General features: G+C 40.2%; 1 protein-coding gene and 1 non-coding gene across 5 annotated transcripts in view; one reads left to right on the top strand and one right to left on the bottom strand.

Annotated features, from left to right (window-relative positions):
* Nucleotides 1-27,087, top strand: part of DOCK4 (dedicator of cytokinesis 4) — a 473,166-nt gene that overhangs the window by 253,949 nt on the left and 192,130 nt on the right. For all 4 annotated transcript variants that reach the window (XM_056117998.1, XM_056118001.1, XM_056118000.1 and 1 more), the window contains exons 9-12: nt 6,002-6,083; nt 9,849-9,909; nt 14,332-14,464; nt 18,705-18,793. In XM_056117998.1, the coding sequence (XP_055973973.1) occupies nt 6,002-6,083; nt 9,849-9,909; nt 14,332-14,464; nt 18,705-18,793 (365 nt within the window). The remainder of the gene's footprint in view (nt 1-6,001; nt 6,084-9,848; nt 9,910-14,331; nt 14,465-18,704; nt 18,794-27,087) is intronic.
* On the bottom strand, nt 21,447-21,553 carry LOC130027960 (U6 spliceosomal RNA). The gene has a single exon (XR_008793144.1). It is a non-coding gene; the product is annotated as a U6 spliceosomal RNA (small nuclear RNA).

The raw sequence follows: 27,087 nt of genomic DNA on the forward strand, positions 1-27,087 counted from the left end.
TCTATAGTAACATTAATTATATTTTAAAGATTTATCTTATACATAATATCTATACAGTGATAGTTATATAGTATAACTGTAGTTATTAAAAAGACAATACCTTTAATGTAATAAGGCATGATATGGGGATAGGATTAAATGGCATATTCTAAAATCTGGTGCTGCTATGAATTTAATTAACTCAATCTCACATTTTTTGGTGAGGCATATACTTTGGAAATTTTCATGCAGTTTCTCCACCATAAACTAAATGATATTATGGATAAGGATGGGCAAATTGGGAAAAAATTGAAGATTCTAAGTTATTTGGATTTTGTTTTAAAAGATTGTGTTTGTGTAGGCATATTAAATACTAGGTATAGAACTGAGTGGAACTGAACTGGCCAATACCTAGAGTGTCATGAATTTGAACACTAGTTTCTCACAGTGATAAAAAGCAACCCACAATCTCTTATTATTAGAGGGGAGAAGTATAAATGATAGGGTATGTCTATATTGTAATAAGATGCTTTCTAAAATCCAGTTTTATTTTCTAATTGGTGATACAACCTTTTGACTTCCAGAAGAAAGTATAAAATCTCTTTCTCTGTGGTCACAAAAGCATGTGAGAATTTTAGAAGATATGTCAAAACAAAACATCAATCATATTTTCAGTTTTTAATTCTACCCTTGAAAGCACATAATTCTGGTATTATTCAAGTTAGGTATGAGAAAGTAAATCTCTGTAATTTAAAACTGAAATGTGTCTTTGTTGGTATTTCCTCCTTGAATTGTTTGCTGCTTAATTGGTTAACTGGTTACTGTTTGACTGAATAAAATTGGTTGAGGTTGTACATGTCACCAAATTAATATAAATTACTTTTAACATTGACTGAGAATATTTTCTCTTTCCTTTTAAAAGAGGTTTGTTTTTTAAAAAAGTTGCACATGACTTATATTTTCATAGTGTCTGCCTGCAGTCTATTTTTATCTCCCCACTAAGACATATGTAAGCTACGGGATATGCATTGGCTTAGTACATATTGATATTCTTCATGAAATGGGATCTGATGTGGTTTTATACTTACATAATTAGAATTCTGTCTAGACTTGTGAAATTAAAGTAGTAGTAGTAGTAGAGAAAAAGTGATCTCTTCTGAAATGGATTACTTAGGAAACAGTTACTTTTTTATCAATATATTGTTGGAATTTGTGAATATTCAATAGTATTTTGTATCACTGTTAGAGTGAAGATTGCAATATGTAGAATGCTGTGTTGATTTCTGTATTATTATTCTTGTAGATATTTATTCATAATTTTTGAATTACCTCTCAGGAAGTAATGTGAAATTTGTCTCAAGTGTTTCAGTAGAGATGTGGACCAGCAATAAGTGCATCTCGAAAAACACTAAGTTGGGCCAGAAATATAGAGTACAGTGGGTAGGGTACTTAATTGCCTGCCAGGTTTGGACCCCCAAATTAGTAAACTGAAGGGACTGGAAAGATACTACAAATCCTTGGCACTGCATGTGGTCTCCTGAGCCCTGCCAGGATTAATCCCTGACCACAGAGCCAAGAGTAAGCTCTTCTGAGTACATCAAGGAGTGACCTGCAAAACAATCAAAACAACAAAAGTACTAAGTTGAGGGGCTGGAGCGATAGCACAGCAGTAGGGCGTTTGCCTTGCACACGGCCAACCCAGGTTTGATTCCCAGCATCCCATATGGTCCCCTGAGCACTGCCAGGGGTGATTCCTGAGTGCAGAGCCAGGAGTAACCCCTGTGCATCACCAGGTGTGACCCAAAAAGCAAAAAAAAAAAAAGTACTAAGTTGAAAATGTATTTTTCCTTCTCTTACATCATGTTCTCCATGATACAGGAGAAGGGAAAAGGTCACATTGCTTGTGTTTGGGGCAAAAATATAATTAGTAATTATTTTATATCAGTCAGTGACTAAAGTCTAAGAAGCAGAGCAAACATCTGTCACAAATGTCAGGATTTTCAGGATTTTTTTTTTCTTTTTTTTTTTTCCCCCTTTATTTTATTTTATTTTTTTAAAGTTGTAGATTTACAATTTTTTGTGCTTTGGTTTCAATTATACAATGATCAGATACCCATCCCTCCACCAGTGCCCATTTTCCACCACCATGGATAATATCCCTCCCACCCCCATCCCCGCATCCCCCCTGTCTCTGTGGCAGGGCAATCCCCTGTGTTCTCTCTCTCCTTTTGGGTGTTGTGGTCTGCAAAAGAGGCATTGAGTGGCAAACATGTTCAGTCCATAGTCTACTTTCGACATGCATCTCCCCTCCTGGGAGGATCCTCCAAACATCCTTTATTTGGTGCTCCCTTCTCTATCTGAACAGCCCTTTCCTCTAGGATACCCGGCTGGCCTCTAAGTTATGGAGTAATCCTCCTGGTGCTGATCTCAGCTATTCTTGGGTATTAATCTCATACTTTGTTACTTTATATCCCCCAGATGAATGCAATCTTTCTATGTCTATCCCTCTCTTTCTGACTCATTTCGCTTAGCATGATACTTTCCATATTGTACCACTTGTATGTAAATTTCATGACTTCATCTTTTCTAACAGCTACATAGTACTCCATTGTGTAGATGTACCAAAGTTTCTTTAACCAGTCATCTGTTCTTGGGCATTCAGGTTTCTTCCAGTTTCTGGCTATTGTAAAGAGGGCTGCAATGAACAAACAAGTGCAGATGTCACTTCGACTATACATTTTTGCCTCTCTGGGATATATTCCCAGGAGTGGTATTGCTGGGTCAAATGGGAGCTCAATTTCTAATTTTTTGAGAATCGTCCATACTGTTTTCCAGAAGGGCTGAACCAGTGGACATTCCCACCAACAGTGAAGGAGTGTCCCTTTCTCGCCACATCCACGCCAGCATCGGTTGCTTTTGTTCTTTTGAATGTGGGCCAGTCTCTGAGGTGTGAGATGGTATCTCATTGTGGTTTTGATCTGCATCTCCCTGATGATTAATGATGTAGAGCATTTTCTCATGTGCTTTTTTGCCATTTGGATTTCTTCTTTGAGAAAGTTTCTGTTCATTTCATTGCCCCATTTTTGGATGGGGTTGGATGTTTTCTTCTTGTGGAGTTTAACCAGTATTTTGTATATTCAGGATTTTTTTTACAAAGTAAGTTTGTTAGGAGTTTTGCATTTGTTAAGTAAAACAGATTCTTTTCCAGGTCACTTTTTTAGTTTAGTTTAGTTTTGTTGTTGTTGTTGTTGTTTTTTCTTTTTTTTTTTATTTCCCAAGCATACATTGACCTTTTTTTTTCTTTCTTTCTTTTTTTTTTTTCCCCTTTATTTTATTTTATTTTTTTTAAAGTTGTAGATTTACAATTTTTTGTGCTTTGGTTTCAATTATACAATGATCAGATACCCATCCCTCCACCAGTGCCCATTTTCCACCACCATGGATAATATCCCTCCCACCCTCATCCCCCCATCCCCCCCTGCCTCTGTGGCAGGGCAATCCCCTGTGTTCTCTCTCTCCTTTTGGGTGTTGTGGTCTGCAAAAGAGGCATTGAGTGGCAAACATGTTCAGTCCATAGTCTACTTTCGACATGCATCTCCCCTCCTGGGAGGATCCTCCAAACACCCTTTATTTGGTGCTCCCTTCTCTATCTGAACTGCCCTTTCCTCTAGGATACCCGGCTGGCCTCTAAGGGAGGAAAGTACTAGGGAAAGATTTCATACTAGGAACTGAATTGAAACATGAAAAATCAAAATTAAAACTTCTTTTCTTCCTGTTAGACTAGGAATACAGGAAGGGCAGAATTATCCTGTGCTCTTTAGACTAGGCTGAGTCTTTTGATTAATCCAGGCAGTTGAATGACTTCTCTCTTGTCTCAATATTAAAGAAATATTTATTCAGTTGCCCCTGTTGAACAGAAAATTTTCCTTAGAGCATTCAAAGGAAGTGTAAGCATTTAGAATTAATGCATGACATGGAATTCGTACATTCCAGTTCTGTGAATCTTGGGCCAATTTGTTTTCTGATGGGCTTGATGATATTAAATTTTTCATAAGGGCAAAGTGAGGACATTATGAATTAATCTACATAAAGTACTTTGTAGTGCTTGTTGAATCCTATTAATATGATTATTAATAAAATTGTATTATATTTCAAGTATAATTAGTTCCTATTATATATTTATTTTAGTATATCTTAAATTTTAAATAATCTGAAAGGTTTTTTCCCACTGTAAAGGGGCATGAAGTTCCTTTCCTTGAACGACATTTGGAGAAGATTCATTGTGCATCCATTAATTCTTTTTTTTTTTTTTTTTGCTTTTTGGGTCACAACTGGTGATGCACAGAGGTTACTCCTGGCTCTGCACTCAGGAATCACCCCTGGCAGTGCTCAGGGGACCATATGGGATGCTGGGAATCAAACCCCCGGGTTGCCGCGTGCAAGGCAAACGCCCTACCCGCTGTGCTATTGCTCTAGCCCCCATCCATTAATTCTTAATGAACTCATCATTTCTGTTATTCCGAATCTCTGTTTTGGATAATCATATGGGAACTTTTAGCTTCATTTGAGAATCCTACAGCAATTTCTATTTCTTTATCCTTCTTTCATCAGCCACTATACTATAAGAAAAATAGGTAATAAGTGTGGAAATGCCCTGAATGTGTATTGCTTGCCCTTTCTTATGAGAGGTCAGGAATAGTTATTATATAAGAAAAAGATTTTTAGATAAGCCAGACAGTTGAATCTGTTATGTTTATCTATCTAGATTTAGATTACAAAAGAGAATAAACTGTTTCATAGCAGCTATAAATTCAAATCTATATGCTGAGAGATCTGATTACAATTTTCATTCCTCCAACTGAATGGGAAAGGGAGAATTTGCATGACAGAGCCATTCTTTAAGGTGAGGATGAATAAACAGAGATTAGCTAGGATCTGAGGCTTTTACTAATGCCCAACATCCCTTTTTTACTGCTTGTTCTCTGGGTTGATGCCTAGGTCACACCATATGCTAATTTTCCTTTCAGTGCATGTAAGCTGTGTGATCTCTGCCTGAGGCACCAGCCATTTGATTCTATCAGACACCAGGATATTGAAGTTCTGAAGCTCCTGGTCGCTGGTGGATTAAATTTTCTTGAGCTGTTACTCATTTATATTTTTTTGTACATAAATGAATAGTGTCCCACATTACCTTGGGTCTCAGTGGTGCTTACAAGTTTGACTTGATAAGCTTGACTTGATAGCTGATGAACAGCATTATTTGTGTTGAAATTAAATCTAGCTGGTACTATATTTTCAAATGGAAATTCTGCGTGAAGTTTGCTATCTTATGCTCCTTTGTGAACAAGAAAGAAATCAAGTTTTATTTCTTGAGCCCTCTTTTTATGTTTGCAATGATTGAAATATAGGAACGAAGGGAGTATGCCTCTAATGAATGGTATGCATACAGAATGTCACCTTTCATTTAAAGAATATGACATGAAATGTTTTTAAAATATTAGGTACAAGGGCCCAAGCAATAGTACAGCAAGTAGGACATTTGCCTTGCACGCAGCTGACCCGGGTTCGATCCCCGGCATTTCATATGGAGTCACTCATGAGAGAAGTGTCAGGAATAACTCCTGAGCATTGCTGGGAATGGCCCAAAAACAAGCCAAAAAGTAAATAAATAAAATATTAGGTAAAGCCCACAAACATATTTCCTCTTATTTCCTCTTTTAGTACACTTACTTTTTTTTTATTTTTTAGAGCAGTTACAATAGTTACAATAATAGATGAACTAATATGGCATTATTCTTAATAATTTACTTTTGTTTGTCTGCATATTATTTTCTACTCTTGCAGTTACTGTAATCCCAGTATAATAGAAATGAAGCAGTTGTTTATTGTCATAGATACTCTCTCAATTCATACAAGCAAATTTGATGCTAAAAGAATAACCTAAAAACGTTGAGTTTAATATAGGAAAGTTCTTAAATGTCAAATCATTTTCAAAATCTCAAACTTCTTTTTTCTCTTGCAGTGAGAGGTTTTTCTTGCGGCTAAATAGAAATGGACTTCCCAAAGCCCCAGATAAACCAGAACGACATTGCTCTCTTTTTGTGGTAAGTGAATGTAATTATATACATGAGATATATTCTTCCAATTGTGCTTTGATTTTTTTTTTCTTTTTTTTTTTTTTTAATTTATTTATTGAATCACTGTGGGAAAGGTTACAAAGCTTTCAGGTTTATGTCTCAGTCATGCAAATATCAAACACATTTCCCTTTACCAATACTTATTTTTTACCATGAAAAACCCCAATAAAACCCCACCCCCCACCCCTCCCCGTCCCTGTGAAGCAGATGAATTCTAGTTAACACTCTATCTGCTTTGATTAGATTCATTGTTTCAATAAAAGATTCACCACTATTATTTAGAGTTTACCCCCCCCCCCCCAAATCAGACATGCTGAAAAAGCATTGTGAAGTGATTTGCTTTCTATAGCTGGGTTCAAGAATTAAATGTTGGTTTTGGATTTCTGCTCTTTTACCTATTGACCCTGGAAGTATTTCTACTGAAAGTCAGATAGTTAAGAAATTGGTTTCTGTGTTCTGGAGTCCTGGCCGTGCTGGAGAGCCGCTCACGGGGGGCAACCGGTGGCCTCGGTAGGGCGTGAAGGGCGGACCGAAACGCCCCCCTTCCCATGAGGTTTTAGTCGCCCCCACACTCCCGGCTCATACCTGCTGTCCACAAGGCTCCCATGTGGCCGCCATCTTTCTTTCCAAAGAGGAGAGGGCGAATGGGGCAACACCCTTTCCCCTCCGGCAGACTTGATGGCCTGGATCAATGCAGAGTCCGTTCACTTTTCTGCTCCAAGCTGCTGGGTTCTGCATTAAGTCCTTGTGCTTCTGGGGCCGTGGCCGTGCCGGAGAGCCGCTCGCGGGGGGCAACTGGTGACCTCGGTAGGGCGTGAAGGACGGACCAGAACGCCCCTCTTCCCATGAGGTTTTAGTCGCCCCCACACCCCCGGCTCATATCTGCTGTCCACAAGGCCCCCATGTGGCCGCCATCTTTCTTTCCAGAGGGAGGAGGGCGGAAGGGAGCAACACCCTTTCCCCTCTGGGCAGAAATGATTGCCTGGATTAACGCATAGTCCTTTCACTTTTCTGCTCCAAGCTGCTGGGTTCTGCATTAAGCCCTTGTGCTTCTGGGGCTGTGGCCGTGCTGGAGAGCCGCTCGTGAGGGGTGACTGGTGACCTCGGTAGGGCGTGAAGGACGGACTGGAACGCCCCCCTTCCCATGAGGTTTTAGTCGCCCCCACACCCCCGGCTCATACCTGCTGTCCACAAGGCTCCCATGCGGCCGCCATCCTTCTTTCCAGAGGAGAGAGGGCGAATGGGGCAACACCCTTTCCCCTCCGGCAGACTTGATGGCCTGGATTAACGCATAGTCCTTTCACTTTTCTGCTCCAAGCTGCTGGGTTCTGCATTAAGTCCTTGTGCTTCTGGGACTGTGGCCGTGCTGGGGAGCCGCTCGTGGGGGGCAACTGGTGACCTCGGTAGGGCGTGAAGGACGGACCAGAACGCCCCTCTTCCCATGAGGTTTTAGTCGCCCCCACACCCCCGGCTCATACCTGCTGTCCACAAGGCTCCCATGTGGCCGCCATCTTTCTTTCCAGAGGGAGGAGGGCGGAAGGGAGCAACACCCTTTCCCCTCTGGGCAGAAATGATTGCCTGGATTAACGCATAGTCCTTTCACTTTTCTGCTCCAAGCTGCTGGGTTCTGCATTAAGCCCTTGTGCTTCTGGGGCTGTGGCCGTGCTGGAGAGCCGCTCGTGGGGGGCAACTGGTGACCTCGGTAGGGCATGAAGGACGGACCGGAACGCCCCCCTTCCCATGAGGTTTTAGTCGCCCCCACACCCCCGGCTCATACCTGCTGTCCACAAGGCTCCCATGCGGCCGCCATCCTTCTTTCCAGAGAAGAGAGGGCGAATGGGGCAACACCCTTTTCCCCTCTGGGCAGAAATGATGGCCTGGGTTAACGCATCGTCTGTTCACTTTTCTGCTCCAAGCTGCTGGTTTCTGCATTAAGTCCTTGTGTTTCTGGGGCTGTGGCCATGCTCCAAACTTAACTCTGATTTTCAGGGAGAAAGATTGGGTGGTTTACTTCTCATTGATCACTTTGTATATAGAGAGATGTCGCGCGGCCGCGTAAGCGGCCGCGCGGTTTTGAGAAAAAGTCCTCGTTCCCGCATACTCGAGCTGTGTTTGTAGAGGCTTCTGGTCACCAGGGTTCCATCTGGGGGAGGCGGGATGCGGCGCCTACTCCATCTGGAACTTCCCGGTGCTCTCGGCTCTTTTTGGAACCTGTTTTTTCTTTTTTCTTTTCCTCCGGGATCCCGCACCCTCCATGTGTTCCTTCTCTTATTCTGAACGTTTCAAAGATGGCGCTGGGGGGCGGGCTGTGGGCATGACTTCTGGGATCAGAGGTTACCTGGGAGGTGTAGTCCGGCAGATTTGAGAAAAAGTCCTCGTTCCCGCATACTCGAGCTGTGTTTGTAGAGGCTTCTGGTCACCAGGGTTCCATCTGGGGGAGGCGGGATGCGGCGCCTACTCCATCTGGAACTTCCCGGTGCTCTCGGCTCTTTTTGGAACCTGTTTTTTCTTTTTTCTTTTCCTCCGGGATCCCGCACCCTCCATGTGTTCCTTCTCTTATTCTGAACGTTTCAAAGATGGCCTGTGCTTTGATTTTTGAAGAGAGATAAGTTATTGGGGAGAACAGTGAATTTTAAATAATTCACAAATTATAACAGTTTTCATAATTCTGAATCTCACTATTCATTTGTTCTTTTTATGTTACAAATAATAATTATTAATTTTTGATACATTTTTGAGCCTGTTATACTATTGACCAAGGCTTTGTGATAATAGGGATTAATGGGACACCTATTATTGAATACATGTTTAATAAATGTTTAAAGAATGAGTGCAAGAAGAAAGCTAGAGTGGATTTTCTTTTTATATATTACTTAGCATCAGTAGATTCATAGTAAAGTTATTTACAGTGATATCATTAGAACAGGATTTGAACCACACGGTTTTATGATTTAAAGAATTAAAATACCAGGGACTGGAGAGATAGTACAGTGAGTAGGGTACCTGCCATGCATGCGGCCAACTCAGACTGAATCCACATCATCCCATATGGTCTCCTGGGCACTGCCAGGAATGATTCTTGAGTACAAAATCAGGAGTAACCCCTGAGCATTGCAAGATGTGGCCCAAAACCAATTTTTTAATAAAATTCTGTTAAGAATATCTGTGGTTGGAGAGATAATACAGTGGGTAACATACTTACTGTATGCAGACTACCCATATCAATCTCAGACACAAGATATAGTCTCCCAGGACCACCAGTTAATGACGTCCGAATGCAGAGCCAGGAGTAAGCCCTGAGCATAGGAAGGTCACTGTCACTGTCACTGTCTTCCCGTTGTACATTGATTTGTTCGAGTGGGCCCAGTAACATCTCAATCATGAAACTTGTTGCTACTGTGTTTGACATATTGAGTACTTCATGGGTAGCTTGCTAGGCTTTGCCGTGCGGACAAGATACTCTCAGTAGCTTGCCAGGCTCTCCGAGAGGGGCGGAGAAATCGAACCCAGCTCGGTTGGGGTGACTGCGTGCAAGGCAAACACCCTACTGCTGTACTATCACTCAAGCCTGAGCATAGGAAGGTGTGGTCCCTATATCAAAATAAATAAATAAATAAATAAACACTGTGCTCATCTTAGTTCTAATATTTTTGAAAATACTATGTTCTGTTTGTTCTCTCCTTTTAGTGCTTCCACATAAATCTGAAATAATCAGACTTTGTCTTTTGGCAGGATTTGGGTAGCAGTGAGCTAAGAAGGGACATCTATATCACTGTGCACATTATCCGAATTGGTAGGTATAACTCTTATTGTTGTGATTGTGGTTTATTTTCGGTATGCATCAGAAATAAGTCAAAACCAAATATGGTACCAAGAATCATAGAATTGGGTAATTGGGTCATTTCTACCCAAACTCATATGCAGTCATAACTTTGTCCTCTTTCCTTGGAAGTCATTTAATGATATGTTGTGTTTCATATTTTGGGTTTTTTGTTTGTTTGTTTACTTTGGATGACTTAAGTACATTCCATTTTCAAAATTGGTGTTTATCTTTTACAATTCTAATTTCTTTTGACAACATAAATAGACTTTTAGGAATGGGTTTGCCTGAAAGTTCATAAAACTTTATAGCAGTTGGCATTTGATCCAAGTGCTGAATGCTCCAGCACATTATTATATGATTTCAATAATAAGAGGGTTATGAAATATAATTTTCCCCACTTGTTATATCATCATCAGCTTGTTTAAGTAGCCAAGAAGTTCCACAAAGAAAAATGAAAATGTCTTCTTAATTTTTTTAACCCTAGCTTTCCCAAAATTTGATTTGATTGTGGAAATATTTATATAAAACTTTTTAACATCATACAGAACACAGTTTGCGTGCTCTGTGATGAGCTTGCACAATGGAACCAAAATTTGGTCTCTCTTTTTGCTCATGAACTATCTCTAAAAGCAAGCATTTTAGGACGAAGGAACTAGACAAAACAAGGAGCAAACAGAGAATTGAACAAAGAGCAAAACAAAACAGGGAACAACCAGCTAACTATCTGATACTGGAAATTGTTTCCTAATTCTTTAACTGCTCTGTTATGTCTGCTGCAGGCATGTTGTTGCACACTAGTAACATTGTACTGTGTAGTCCTGCATAGTGATCTTGATTTTTATAGCATTTTCTGTTAGACTTATGGTAATCACATGTATTTTGAGAGCTCATAAAACATTGTCATTCCAATTTAGATTTTTAATATTTTTTTCTTATAAAGGTCTTTTCTGAAAACCCATTTATATTTAGTCCTATGTTTTTATGCTGAGGGGGGTAGTAGACACAGAACAAAAGTATGCTGTTTTTAATTTTGTTGAATTCAATTTTTTTCCTTTTCTCTCTTCTTTTTTTTTTTCTTTTTGGTCACACCTGGCAGTGCTCAGGGGTTACTCCTGGCTCTGCCTGAGCAAATCTTACTCCTGGTTATGCTCAGGGGACTATATGGGATGCTGGGGATTGAGCCAGGTCAGCCATAATACTCTTGACTTCAGCCCGAATTCTGTCTTTTATAAATGAAAATGGTGTTTGTTGTGTGTGTATTGGGGGGGGTGCATTGATAAGATCTCTTAAAGCGTTGGATGTTAAAATGTATGTTCCTATGTGTTTATGGTATATTCCTTCCCAGGGTGGCATTGGTACAGCATTATACGATTCTTGGGGTGAGGAGGAGGAATTAGAGAGGGGATCCTAACAGGCAGAGCTCAGGGGACAACTCCTGGTAATTCTCAACCAACCAGACCACATAAGAACCTGGGACTGTGGTACCGTTCTGGACTATACCCAGTGGGGACAGGGAAGCTTCCAAGGCTTCAACTGACAGTGCTTCAGAGACTGTCATGCAGGTCTGTACTGGGTCACCTCTCCCTTGTACCCCAGCTGAAGAATATTTTAATTTAAATTTGTAACAATAATTGGTCACATAAATGTAGCTTTGGATATCTTCATGAATACATTAATAAACATTAGAATATCATTCTATTATAGTAGTATAATTCTATTACAATATTACAATAAAGTAATTGTTTTAGCTTAGAGAACATTTTTAGAAGGAATCTGTAGGTTTCTGGTGACAGAGAGTCTACATCCCTTGCTTGGTCTCAAGGTCAGAGAGGCTGCCCTTAATTCACAAGATTATTGGTGATTATATAGCCACTCAGCAAGTCTCTCCAGTAGAGCGTGCCTTTCCAATACACATGACATGACGTTCTGGTAGGGAGGTGACTCAGAAGTCTGGAGCACAGACTGTTCATGCCCCTGAGGTTCCCAGTACCACATGACCCCCTCCCCCCAAGAACCAACTCTCACCCTCACCAGGTATTTTGCCTTAAAACAGACAAAAGCAAGACTTGGTGTTTGATTAGCAATAACATTTTTCGTAAGATTTTGGCAATCATTTAGTCAGTAAAATGCAGTGTTGACTCTGAAATTAATCCACCTTCCCAGTCCAATCAACTTTGCTCACATTAATGCTTCTCTGAGATTACTATGGAAAATGAACCTCAAGAACACATTTAGTTCCTAAACATTTTGAGGCTAAAGAGAAAAATGATGTAAGACTCTCTTAGAAAGGTTAAGACTTAGTCTGTCTGCTATAAAAGTAAGAGGGGGAGGATCCTTGCCTATTATGCACAGATACATCTTACTTTTTCTAGAAAGTTCTTTGCACCTATTTTCTTTTGATAGCAGCGCACTGACCCTCATTAGTTGCAGAAGCAGGAGCTATGGTTCCTTCCTTCTGAAAATCAAAGCCCAGAACTTTAATTGGAAAGAAGTGGGGGACAATGAGTCGTTTCCTGTCCTACTGCCCCTTGAACTTAAATTCTTTCTACCTCTACCTGATACTTCTTTCAGGGTTGCTAGATATTTTTAGTTTTTTACACTTCTTCCTGCTTAGAAAAATTTTTGCCAAACTATGCATTTTCATTAGAGTTGGGAACACCAGGACTGGGATCAAATAGTCATCCCAATACAGTCCATAGAACAAAGCTGATGTGCCACAGAGCCGGGAAAGAACTTAAAATTGAGTATCTGTGGGTATGAATGGTATGTTTATGAGTTGAGCTTCACTAGAAGCTTGTAAGAAAGCATGCCCTATGACTCCTTTTTGGGTAGCATTTGCAAGTCCATGGTCTTTTTTCTTCCATGTATTTTAGCTGAAAGAATGGGGGGTTGACTGACATGTATGCCACACCCCTGTAAAAACATCTAAGAGTTAAGAGTTACCAGAGTCCTAATAAGGAATCTTCAGTGGTTCTGGTCCTAGGCTATAATCTTCAGTATTTGAGTTTTCTGTTGTTTTATGAATGAGCTTCCTTTGAAATGCTATAATCATGTTCTTGTCCTATATTTACAAGGAAATGGTTAATAAAAATGTTAACTTTAATAATCTTTGTAAAGATTGAGTTATCTATTTTTCCTAATGTAATCTGTAATAATATTTAGAGTAATAATAAACTTTCAATCTATTGCCATGCCTCTGGAGACAGATTTGCAATTTGTTCTCCATTGCTGATGCTTACATTGTTGTTGTTGTTTTTTCTTTTTTGCTTTGGGGAGTGATGCTCAGGGGTGCACCCAGCTTGGTGCTCACAGTCACACCTGGCAGTACTTAGAGGACTATACATGCCAGAAATTGGAACTGGGGCTCCTGCCTGCGAAGCATGCAACTCTGGCCATGCTTTGATTTGAATTAGCAACTCAATCCCCTCATTGAATATTATATATCCAGTATTTTTTTCACTGTAATTCAGTGGTAATTAAATATCAATAATACGTGAGAACCGCATCTCAGTAACATACTTCAAACAGCAGTTGAAACTCTGTAAGAGTAAAAGCCATCCAGGGGATTTCAGTGATCCGGTTACATTCCACCTGAGCCCTGAAAGAGCTGGCTTACTTGATCACCTCTGCTCACTTGTGATACTTTAGGGATTCTCAAATTGCTTTCTCTCAGAGTTGAAATTTTTAAATGCCTGTTTTTTTAAAGAAGGAAGGAAGGGAGGAAGGAAGGGAGAAAGGAAGGAAGGAAGGAGGGAGGGAGAGAGGAAGGAAGGAAGGAAGGGAGGGAGGGAGGGAGGAAGGAAGGAAGGAAGGAAGGAAGGAAGGAAGGAAGGAAGGAAGGAAGGAAGGAAGGAAGGAAGGAAGATGAGTTGTGTGAGATAGCTCAGTGACCGGGTGTAATTATGAGGCCTCCACTTCAGTCTTCGGCAAACCCCCTCCTGCCCCTGACCCCTGCCTACTAGCTAAGTGTAAATATTTTAATGGGATTATGAGTACTACAGTCCCCACCACAGCAGCAATGAAAGAGAAGGGCAGGGTGGAGTGGCGGGAAGGGGGAAAACACCCTGAACAAATAGAACATGAAGTAGACACCATCACTGAATACGCCTGCTGTGCCTTCATAACTCCCTGACAAGAAGACTCCAAACATGGAATCACATCCAGCTGTGCTGGTGCCTGGCAGCTGATGCCCAGGATGTAAGCCCTTGCTTGTAGCCACCCAGCTAGATTGATGGAGAGAGCTAAAGACTGAGTAACATCTCCACTGCCCCAAACCTGTGCCTTCATCACCCAGTTGATATTTCGACGGGTCTGTCTCCTGACTGTGTGTGGATGTTTAAGAGGCAGTAGTTAAATGGCCCCGTGGGTCATGTTTGCTTTTCACCTGAACAGGCCGGATGGGAGCAGGAGAGAAAAAGAATGCCTGCAGTGTCCAATACCGGCGGCCTTTCGGGTGTGCGGTTCTCAGCATTGCTGACTTGCTGACAGGAGAGACGAAAGATGACCTCATCCTGAAAGTGTACATGTAAGGAGTGTGCTTGTGGGAACTTCTGGGGGGTGCGGTGGTCATGTGTACCTTGGATGTTGTGAGTTTGACATCACATGGGCAGTGGAAGAGGACAGGAAGGGTTGAGTTTGTGAGCCATTTCTTGAAAACTCAGCCATCTGCGGCTGGGGAGATAGAATAGTGTGTAGGGCATTTGTCTTGCACATGGCCGACCTGAGTTCAATCCCCAGCATCCTATATGGTCCTCTGAGCACCACCAGGAGTAATTCCTAAATGCAGAGCCAGGAGTCATCACAGACCATTGTTGGGTGTGCCCCAAAAGCCCAAACTCAAACAAACAAACAAAAAATCCCACAGTCATCAATAGACCCACTACAGGTGAGCCCACAAATCACCGTTTGCCAGTCAAAACAGTTGGGAAATCAAGAACCAAAGAATGTAGTTTAAGAATTGGGAGAACCACCTGCTACCTCAAGTATATCTTGTGATGTGCAAAACCTAATGTGCCTTAGAACTTTAATATAAAATGAACGGGAATGAGTAAGCATTAGTAAAGAGAAGCATCCATGATTGCCCTCCTACTTCATAGATTAATTTGCTATGGCTGCCGTAACAACATACTTATTTCTACTAGCTCACCTTTCTGAAGTCTGGCAATCTCAGATTGGAGTCCCAGCAGGTCTGGTTCCTTCTGAAGATTTCCAGGGGGTCCATTCCCGGCTGCTCTCTTAGTTCTGGTGGTTAGCGGTGAATCTCTAATGTTCCCTGAGCTGTAGCTACTTATTCCATGACTTCCATAGGCACTTGAAATTTTCTCTTTGTATGTGTCTGTCACCGTTCTCATTTCCCTTTGTATTAGGACACAGTCCTATTGTGTTAACGCCCTATCCCTGGCCAGTGACCTCTGTTAACTTCTTTCTTCTGTAAAGATCCCTTCACCAAGAAGGTCACTCTCAGGGAACTAGAGTTATTACTTCGACATCCCTCTTGAGAGGGATGCAGTTCAACTGATACTGCACTAAGATCACTTCAAGGTTTTGAGTTTTCCCCTATGGTCTCTAGATTTGCAAAGTGGGAATTGATCTACACGAACATCCTCAGGGAGACCCTGTAGAAGGAGGTGGGAGGACCAAACTTCCACTCATCACCTCAAGCAATGAACTTTCGTTTTCTGTGCTGAAGGTGCATTGATAAATCTGGATGTCCCAGTCCTCTTTTCTAGCACACAGTCTGGGGGACTTACCCCTCAGGTCCCTTTTTGGCCCCTGCTGCAGGGTTTCATGGATTTATCAACCCTCTACCAGTGCTGCTGGATGGATGTCACACGTTTTCAAATTAGTGACAAAGATTGGTCTGTAACCTGTGGTTTCATGCCAGAAACTCATTCCCTTGTGCTTTATAGATAAAAAGGTCACCTTGATTTTAAAATTACAAACTTGGCTAAATCTAGTGAATAGTAAAACTGCAGCCCCTGTCTTTGTGTGGTATCCGTTTCAACCGTTGGGCTGAAGTTTATGATAATCCTTCCAACTCTTTGAAAAGTTATTTGAAACAATACTGATGATAATGGTTGCCCTTTACACATCATCCTTAAAGCAGATCCATAAAGCAGAAGCTATCGACTCAGTTTTATATCTGAGGACTCAGAGAGGCTAAATGACTTACCAGGGTCACTCAGCTAATATAAGAACAAAAATCAGATTTGAGTTCAGAACTGCCTGATCCCAGAACTCTCCTGTAACCAAATTGTATGTTCGCGGGTATGATTTCCACCTCTCTCTAGTAAATGTTATAATGAGGCTTCTATGTGGCATTGCTTTTTAAGAAAACTAAAATGTCTCACAGGCTTGTCATTTCTTGGTCTTGTCTCCACAGGTGTGGTAGCAAGATATGTATATATACATATATATACATATATATATACATATATATATGGGCTGGAGTGATAGCACAGTGGTAGGGCGTTTGCCTTGCACGCAGCCAACATGGCCGACCCGAGTTCGATTCCTCCACCCCTCTCGGAGAGCCCGACAAGCTACCGAGAGTATCTCGCCCCCACGGCAGAGCCTGGCAAGCTCCCCGTGATGTATTCGATATGCCAGACACAGTAACAACAAAGTCTCCAATGGAGACGTTACTGGGCCCGCTCGAGCAAATCGACGAACAACGGGAGGGCCTTTACCTTTACCTTTACCTTATATATACATATATATATGTAGTCAGTGGGGAGTGCTGAGGGTCCAAAGGTTTCCTCTATCATCAGAAGACCTGTGAATTTCCACACTGTCTAACGGAGAGAGTATCTCATAAAAAATAAATTGTACCACTCTTTGTGTTATTATTGTCTGTATTTTCAGAGCAATAAATAAGTATGGGGTTATTCTTGCTAGAAGAGAGATCTTGTAAAACTGCCACCCCAGTCAATGATAAAACTGTTCCAGAAAAAAACTAACCAGCCAAAAACAGTCATTGAAGCTTAAGAAAGAGCTATGAATTGGCTAAAATATTTTAGGAAAATGCCTATTAGAAATCATTTGGAATAAGTCTCTGGTATGGTGTCTAAATCCCTGAGCCTCAAATATGGAACAGTAGTAAGTCCCCCTCACCTGATCCTGAAAGATAATTTAAGGTGCTGTTTTAGGAGCTTTGATTTTGTTTGGACTTTAGTAGGTTAAAAGCATGAATTTTGGAGTCACTTAATAGCTATTAGGAAGCAAGCCATCTTTCTTCCTTTCCCACTGAGCTGAAATAAGAAAACTGGAGGCAGAATGTACTAAATGGCAATTTAGTGTCTTACAGCTGGACAGGTGAATTGGTTTCATTCCATCTTAATCTTCTGGCCTTCCAAGACTCAGTGCTCTGTTTGGCATCCTACTGTTACAGGCTCAAAAATAAACTCCCCATCAGATTCATCCTGGAAAAAGACTTTGGTGATGAAATAAATATACAGGTCAGGTGTAAGCAAGAAGAATATCTTTTGTGGAACACTTTGATTGATAATGTCTAAAATCTTGATATCCAGGGTTCTTAAGAAGAAGGGTGTTTGTAACTGATAAGATAGAATAGTGAATTTGCAAATGGTAAAGGTAAGGCCCTCCCGTTGATCGTCGATTTGCTCGAGCGGGCCCAGTAACATCTCCATTGGAGACTTTGTTGTTACTGTGTCTGGCATATCGAATACTCTCGGTAGCTTGCCGGGCTCTCCGAGAGGGGCAGAGGAATCGAACTCGGGTCGGCCATGTTGGCCGCGTGCAAGGCAAACGCCCTACCCGCTGTGATCCCCACCCTAATTGCAGGAGCTCTGAAGGTAAAAAGGTAATTACTTTACAAATAATGTGGATATTTACAATCCAGATATTTATGAGTCATCTGGAATTATCAGTCAGAGGGACATCCATCTATTATTCATTCTGCAGCTGATGTTTGTTAAGCACCCATCACATACAGAGTCCTCCAGGGAACACAGATATCAACCATTCCTAGGTCTGTCTAATTCCCCAGAACCATAAGAGTCTTCTGGTGACTCACCAAATGTGAATGTGAACAAAATAATAGGAGTTAGCAAGTGATAAGAGCTTAAAGAATATGGTACGGATAACTTTGAGACTCAGAATATGGAAAAATGCTTTTTAGCTCAGAAATGGAAAAGCTGGGAGGGCAATTTAATTATCCTTTGGTAAATTCTACCAGGCCTTTGTCAATGCACCTTGCGTTCACTTCAGTATTATTTTTTCTGACTGTTGCATTTTGATGCTCACATAAGTTGGTCATGTAACAGTAGGCTGAGTCTTGCTAATGAGACCTAACATATATCAATCATTTACTGTTTTGTAGATTTTATCCTAAACCCAAACTCATTGAATGTTCAGAGATGAAAGAAATCAAAGCACTGACGGGATAAATAACTTAACCGTAAATGTTTCAATGTTAATAGTGAGGATTCAAATGCAGGGAATCCTCACTTAACCTTCACTCTGCCTGAATTTTTCTTTGAGATTTTCTGGAAGAGGTTCTCATAATCTGTGAGTTGGTCATCCCAGCCACTTCTAATATGAAATAGATGGTGAGGCATTGCCAGATAGGGACAGTACTCCCACTGGAGTGACTATCACTGCAGAAAGTTGTTGGAGACTAGAAAGAGGCTTGCAGAAGCTGCTATTATAGTTGTTACCACGAACAGTGCAGGTATGCTGCTACAAAGGATATTGCATGAACCTATACATCATCAAAGTTTAACAGAGTGCTAATGTTTTCATAGGTGTAACACCGAGAGTGAGTGGTACCAAATACATGAGAACATCATCAAAAAGCTAAATGCACGTTATAATTTGACTGGTTCCAATGCAGGTGAGTATTGGGTTTGGCTGACTCTTCCTACATGTATCATTTTAGGTCCTTTCTTTTATTTGTATAAGATGAAAGGGGCTAGTCCTTCATTTTCATCTGTATTAACTCCTTATATTGAATATAACACTCAAGCTACATGAGTGTCTCTTTATGCTATGAATGGCATGCTGCTATCACTCTAAAAATTTAATGTGTTCAACACTAGCAAATCCTGAAATTTGTAAATTGTTATTCTTTACTAAAATCCAAATGACAGATATGCTTGGATTCAAGGTTGTAGTGTTAAATATGTTTAATGAATGGAAATCTGCCAGTAAGGTCCAATAAACATGCTTTATTGCCTTTGGCTGGAAGCAACATTACTGTACTGGTGAACAAACATGCAGGCTCATGTGTTGAATTGGCTTAGAAAGAAAGTAATACTGACTATAGATTAATGTAGAGAAAAATGTACACTTGCTTTTTTCTGAAGATAACTGAAATATATAACATTTTAAACTTCATATAAGGTACACGATGATACTATTAAGATTATAGATATATTACATTAGTTTTATGTCTAGATTAGATTACATATATGACATTTTTAAGTTTATTTAAAAAACAGAAACTTGGTTAATATTGTTTATTCCTTATCTCACTTTCAGTCGCATGTGGATGCAAAGTAAACCCTGCAATTATGTCCTTTAATTCACTAGTTTCAACCCTTTATCCTGCTGGTGAGCAAAGACTGCATATTGATCCACAGACCAGTATTTGAAAACCACTGGTTTGAACTATAAGCTTAAAAAACTACTGTCACTGTCACTGTCACTGTCCTCCCATTATTCATCGATTTGCTCGAGCGGGCCCAGTAACATTGTGAGACTTGTTGTTATTGTGTTTGGCATATCAAATACGTCACAGGTAGCTTGCCAGGCTTTGCCGGGTGTGCGAGATATTCTCAGTAGCTTGCTGGGCTCTCCAAGAGGGGCGGAGGAATCGAACTTGGGTTGACCAGGTCGGCCTCGTGCAAGGCAAAAGCCCTGCTTGCTGTGCTATTGATCCTTTTTCTTTACTGTTCTTGGTACTGCCACCAACCAGGAAGAGCTAAATCTTATTTTCACTAGTGTCCTGGATGGTTCCCACTGAGTAAACTTGGTCAAGAACCTAGGCTCAGAGGCAAACAAAATGTAGGAATTAGAAAGAAGCTTTAATCACTGCCTATGATCCCTTTGTGAGAATCAGTTCAATCACACAGACATTTATCATTCCTCTGATACCAAAGACATCTGCCATGTGGACAGCTCAAAAGCCGACTAATGATCATGCAAAATTCAGTGTAACTTCTCTGTCGTTCTATACGTTTGCCTGATTAATTTAGTGTGTAGGTCTTTGTGGCCATTCTGTCCCAAATCAAGAAGGAAACAAAACATTCTCAAATTCATGGTCTCCCTTGTGCATTCCAAGCTTCCTCCTCCACTAGCTTTATATTAACTGGTGTTTCTGGAAAAAACTACTATTTGAACTAAGTGCAATGCCTTTTATTTTTTTTCCAATGTTGTTAATTTTATTTTTTATTTAATTTAAAAAAATTTTTTTTATTAAAAATTTTTTAATAGTGAGACATCATGAGGTACAGTTGCAGACTTACACATTTTTGTGCTTGGATTTCAATTATACAATGATCAAACACCCATCCCTCCACCAGTGCCCATTTCCCACCACCACGGATCCCGGTATCCCTCCCACCCCCCCATCCCCCCCCTCCCCCCGTCTCTGTGGCAGGGCATTCCCCTCTGTTCTCTCTCTCCTTTTGGGTGTTGTGGTTTGCAAAAGAGACATTGAGTGGCAATTGTGTTTGGTCTATAGTCTATAGTCTATAGTCTAATTGTGATTGAAAGTACTGGTGGCAGTACTTTCAGCATGCTTCTCTCATCCTGGGAGGATCCTCCCAACACCTTTATTTGGTGTTCTCCTCTTTATCTGAGCTCCCTTTTCCCCTAGTATGTGTGGTTGGCCTCCAGGTCATGGAGTAAAATTCCTGGTACTAATCTCGGCCATTCTTGGATGTTAGTTTCCTATTTTGTTACTTTATGTTCCCCAGATGAATGCAATCTTTTATGTCTATCCCTTTCTTTCTGAGTCATTTCACTTAACATGATACTTTCCATGCAGTACCACTTGTTTTTTTTTATCTTACATCTTGTCATCTTTTTTTTAATAATTTATTTATTTATTGAATCACTGTGGGAAAAGTTACAAAGCTTTCATGTTTAGGTCTCAGTCATGCAAATATCAAACACCTTTCCCTTTACCAATACTTATTTTTTACCACGAAGAACCCCAATAAAACCCCACCCCCCACCCCTCCCAATGCCTACGAGGTAGATGAATTCTAGTTGACACTCTATCCATGCAGTACTACTTGTATGTAAATTTCATGACTTCATCTTTTCTAACAGCTACATTGTGTAAATGTACCAAAGTTTCTTTAACCAGTCATCTGTTCTCGGGCACTCAGGTTTTTTCCTGATTCTGGCTATTGTAAAGAGTGCTGCAATAAACAGACAATTGCAGATGTCACTTCGGCTATACTTTCTTGCCTCTCTGGGATATATTCCCAGGAGTGGTATTGCTGGGTCAAATGGGAGCTCAATTTCTAATTTTTTGAAAAAATATGGAACGCTTCATGAATTTGCATGTCATCCTTGCACAGGGGCCATGCTAATCTTCTCTGTATCGTTCCAAGTTTAGTATATGTGCTGCCGAAGCAAGCACAATGCAATGCCTTTTAATTAAAAATAATAATTTTATTAAAACTCCCTAGTTTATAAAGTTATTCATAATACAGTTATTTTAGGCTTACAATGCTCCAACACCAGTCTGTCTACCAGAGCAGTAGTACAGTGCACAGGGTGCTTACCTTACTTGTGGCTTGCAGGTTCGATCCTTGGCATCACATATGGTCCCTGGAGCCCTCTCAGGTGTAATTCCTGAGCACAAAGCCAGGAGTAAGCCCCAAGCATCAACTGGGCATGGGCAAAACAAAACAAAAACAGAGAAAAATTTTAAATGCACTTCTTTTGAAATACTGTTCTTATTTTGGTTTGGAAGACCACACCCAATGGTATGCAGAACTATTCAAAGCTTGGTTCTTAGGGGCTCAACTCCTAGAGGTACTGGGGATCAAATTGACATATCCCGTGTAAAGAGTACATGCTCTAGTCCTTTGAACTACCTCTCTGACCCTTTAGACTGATTTTAAAGAAACTTGAGTATAGGTTATTTGAGTTATAGTTCAGTCTGCCAGGCAACTACAAAAACCAAAATTTAAGCTCAGACCACCTTTTCATTCTGGCCTCTGCACATTATGTTAGGTACAAATCACCCATTTTTTAAAAGTAACTGCAAATAGAAATGTTATGGCTCAGTTCAATGAGAGCAGGAAGTTTCCACCCCCCATTCACAGTGCCAGCACATTATGCTGTTAAGCACAATGAGGTCAGTTTTCTCCTCCCTCTCCCAAGAGTTAAGGGAGTAAGTAGGGTTTTGTTTGAGTCACTACATTAAAATATGTTATTGTAACTTCCCCCAAATTGAAAAAAAAATTGAGCAGGGACAGCTACACCCTGTGGTGCTCAGGACTGACTCCTGATTCTGGGCTCAGGGATCACTCCTCGTGGGCTTGGGAGACGTATGCAATCCAGGGATCAAACCCAGCTTGGTCATGTGCAAGGCAAGTCCCCTACCCTCTGTACTATTGCTCTGGTCCCCAAATTAAAAATTTTTAAAGAACATTACAAAATATGCTAACAAAAGCAGAATTTCTAGAGGAGTTAGAAGAGGAGGATTGGTATAAATGAAATACAACATAAAGTCATAAGTATATCTTAGATGCTACTATGCACATTTGTCTTTAACTTAAATTACTTTTAGTAAAGTGGTATGTCTCCTGCCTCTTCTATTTTTTAGAAATTGAAAAAAACATTTGGGTCTTACTCCTGGTTCTACACTCAGGGATCACTCCTGGTGGGGTGCAGGAGACCATAGGGGTGCCAGGGATTGAATCCAGATTGGCTATTTGCAAAACAAGCACTCTACCTTCTATACCATTTAGCTCTGACCCCAAGATGAAGAGCCATTCTTATTCATTTTTATTTATTAATTTACATATTTTGGAAGGAAGGTTCCAGTTGCCTTTTGAATCAAGGTAAAGTTTTTGATGATAGGCTTTGATGTTTGCCTCTGAGAGATTCCTGTATTCTCAATGCTACTCATGAGTGTCAGAATTCCAGTAAAGGTAAATCCCAGATCTCTCTCTGCTTCCAGATGGGGGTCCTCTTGAAGAGACCCTTCGTACTCTTTGTTTTCTCCAGCACATTTTTTTTGCTGATATGATTAATGTCCCCTTTTAAGTAGATTCAATTTAACCATTGTGCTTCTGATCACCTCAATTAATTCTCGAAAGAAGCATCAGTCCTTTTTCCTTTTTGGAAAGTTCCCCAGAGGCTATAGGTACTACTACACATGTGGTTAACTGTCCACCTATACTATGTAGATATTTGTGTGAGACATCAGAAAATGCAATCCAAACCACCTAATCCCCAATTACAGCCTTATCCATTTGTAGCTATATACTGCAGTAAAATTTTGTTACATATTTGGAAGTCATAAAAGAAACCATTGTACTGGAAAGCCATAGAGAGGGTTTCCACGGGGCTGGAGAGATAGAACAGTGGGTAAGGTATTTGTCTTGTACGCAGCCATTCAGGGTTTGATCCCAAACATCTCGTATGGTTCCCTGAGCACCACCAGGAGTAATTCCTGAGTGCATTGCCAGGAATAACCCCAAGAGTTTTACCAGGTGTGACCCCAAAGCCAAGAAAGAGAGGTGGGGTGAGAGGGACGGAGGAAGGACAAAGAAAGGAAAGAAAGGGAAAAAGAGATGAAGGGAGGGAGGGAGTTCCCACTTCACTTGACAGACTTCATCCTTGGTCTTGCTGTGATATTTAGATTCCCAGACTGTCAAATTGTATGGTCCTTATGCTTGACTTCTAATGCAAGAAGTTGCCTGGCCTCCTGGCCTTTGCACTCAGCCCCCTCTTCAGCTTTCTTCTTTCAGGTGTGATACACATTTCTAGTAAACTTCTGTCTACTTTGTACTCTACTGGACTCCAGCCCAGTGATTTGCAGCCAATGGCCCATGGAGTCGTGTTGGTTCTCAGATGTGGAAAGGATGAAAACCACTGGTCCACCCTCTTGATTATAAAACTGTCATGGGTTTGGCTGTAAGACAGGCTGGTCTGCAGGTGTAAAAAAGGTTGAATGAGACTGCTCTAGGGACTGCTTCATGCTCCCTCAAGGCAAGACAAACCCATCCTGCAGCTTCACTGATCCAAAATACTGCTTCAGAGAGGATGCTCAAAAAGGAATATCTAAGTAAATAAGAACTTTAGTTTCTACGGAAAAGTTTTTACCTTCAGTCTTAGTGGGCCTTTGTTCAATCATCTTTATTATCATTCTTTTTTTTTTTTGCTTTTTGGGTCACACCTGGTGATGCACAGGGGTTAGTCCTGACTCATGCACTCAGGAATCACTCCTGGCAGTGCTCGGGGGACCATATGGGATGCTGGGAATAGAACCCGGGTCGGCCACTTGCAAGACAAATGCCATATCCGCTGTGCTATCACTCCAGCCCCTTTGTTATCTTTCTTGAGGAAGGTTTCTTCAAGTACAAAAACAGCAGATTGGTATTAGAGAGCTATTGTGAGTTTATTATAGAAGAAAATTACTCTAATGACTTAAAAATAACGGGGAAACCTGAGTATATGAATTGAATTGACCAGAGATAGATCTGGGGCTAAGACACTTGCCTTCTGTGTGGCCAACTGGGTTCTATCCCTGGCATCACATGTGGTTTCCTGAGCTCTGTCAAGAATGATCCCTGAACACAGAGCCAGGAATATGCCCATATACAGTTGGGTGTTACACAAACACCAGCTTCATCCTCTCCAGTAAAGTCGGTGTGCCTAATGTTTAGACTGTCAAATATTTAGCCATGAGGACTTCCATGTTTTTTCCTTAGACCGTAGAATTGCTGATTAAAGCAGTGTAGTCAAGAGTTTCCAAGAGAATTGAGTTCACTTGATAAAGTGCTGGTTTATTTTACCTGCTATTTTGTGCATTGGTACTAAAGAAAGAAAATGAGAGTAACTCTGAAATTAGTTTTAGCAACAAATTCTACCACCTGGTTTCCAGACCCTTTATAATTCACTGATGTCTTTCTATCATTTGAATTTGTAATCTACTCTGTTTAATTAATAAAGGAATTTGTCTAAGTTAACTGTGTTTTTTCCCTCTTCTAGTCTAAGACATTTATAAGTACATAAACCACTATCTTTGTTGAATTTAGAAACTGGGAATCAATTGTAGTTGCAAGTGATCCATTTAACATTAAAAAAAAATAATTATATAGTTAGGTTAAGGATTTTTAAATTTCCAAAGCTCATGCTGTGTGGGAATTTTAAAATCCAAAAGTAATATTATAAGAATTTGAAGTTCTGGAGCTGGGGCATCGGGGGAGAACGCAGCCAGTAGGGCATTTGCCTTGAATGTGGCCAGACCTATGTTTGATCTGCAATCCCCTGAACCTACTATGAGTGATGCCTGAGTGCAGAGCCAAGAGTAAGCCCTGAGCACTGACAGATGATGACCCCCCAAATAGAAAACAAACCAAAAAAAGAATCTAATTCTAAAAATATTCGTTTGAATGGTCTTAGTTTTGTTTTTGTGAGCAAGTGGTTATTATAAATGTCACCTCTGAGATACATTAGCAGTTGAATTCTAGGAATGTGAAATAAGACAGAGCCAATATGATTTACTGAGACAAATTTAGCTCTGTGACTTGAAATACATTGTGTAAAAATTATTGGCTGTGTTTCAGTATACTTAAGAAAAACTGTAAATTGTTCAGCATTCTCTGTGTACTTATAAAATTTTGTTTTTTCTACATGCATAGTAGTTTTCACACAAACACACACATACAAACACATATATAATGTGTATATATATATATATATATTTACAATTAGAAAAAACCAAACGTTTTAATCAAATCAGGTTTCACAATTTTCTATTTTTGTCTCAGGAAGATGAGTACAAATTGCATTTCTGTCAACTGTACTTTAATCTGCAGAGGTTAAGAAGGAATTCCCTAGAGCTAGAAGGAATGTATGAGATTCAGGGGGATTAGTCTTACCTCCAAAAGGATGTAGACATTGTTTTTTATTTAGCTTAGGTGAAAGAAGGCTTTTGAGAGAGTTAATGTGTAGTTTGGGAGGAGGATGCAGATAGGGGTATTAAAGGGTTCAGTATTCTAGTCTCACAGAACAATGGGGTCAATAAATCCAATACTGGCGAATTGGTATAGTTCTCAAGGCTGAGATCAGTGCTCCAGGCTTGCACACTGCTTTGGAAGCTTTGCTTTCAATATTTTTAAAAGGAAACTAGTACTTATTGGCACCACCTATTGGCTGGAAATATAGTACGTGACATTTTGCTCACTTTCGGAATTTCCTAATTATTAAACCATGCTCTCTTTCTTATTCTTTTGAACTTCTTTATTTTCCATTCATTAACTTACTGAAAAATCGTAAGTCAATAAGAGATGTCTTAATTTCTCTACAGTTAGCATTTTGCTCTGTATTATTCTTCTTTCTCATATAAACATAGATATATGTCTATGTATACATACATGATATATCTATACCTATAAATCATTTTCATTTATATAGTTTGTTTATATATGTACATCACATAGTCATCTAATCCTGAATTGGTATTATTCCTTTTCTTTGAATTATAGTTCTTAAAGAGTGATTCAGTGCTCCTAATGTTTGTGAGTACACATGTATATAACTCTCATCTACTCTATAGAATCCACTCATATGTGAGGAATATTTTAAATGCTCTTTGTATCAATACTACCAAAACCAAAGAATGTAAAAACAACTCCAGGGATATTGCTTGCAGTTATCATATTATTTTGTAGTTTTATTTTTGTTTTGGGGCCATACCTGGCAGTGCTCAGGGGTTGCTCCTGGCTCTTCACTCAGGAACCACTCCTGGCAATGCTCATATGGGATACCAGGTTGACTGCGTGCAAGGCAAGCACCCTACTTGCTGTACTATCTCTCTGTCCCTGTTTTAGTTTTATTTATTCAAAACTATTCCCTTTTAAGTTCAGTGAAGAAAAGCCATACAGTTCAACAATAGAAAATTACTTTATGCTTTGAGGTATTTTTAAAATTTAA

This window comes from Sorex fumeus, unplaced genomic scaffold (genome assembly GCF_029834395.1).
Source record: "Sorex fumeus unplaced genomic scaffold, SorFum_2.1 ptg000037l, whole genome shotgun sequence".
Taxonomy (NCBI): Eukaryota; Metazoa; Chordata; class Mammalia; order Eulipotyphla; family Soricidae; genus Sorex; species Sorex fumeus.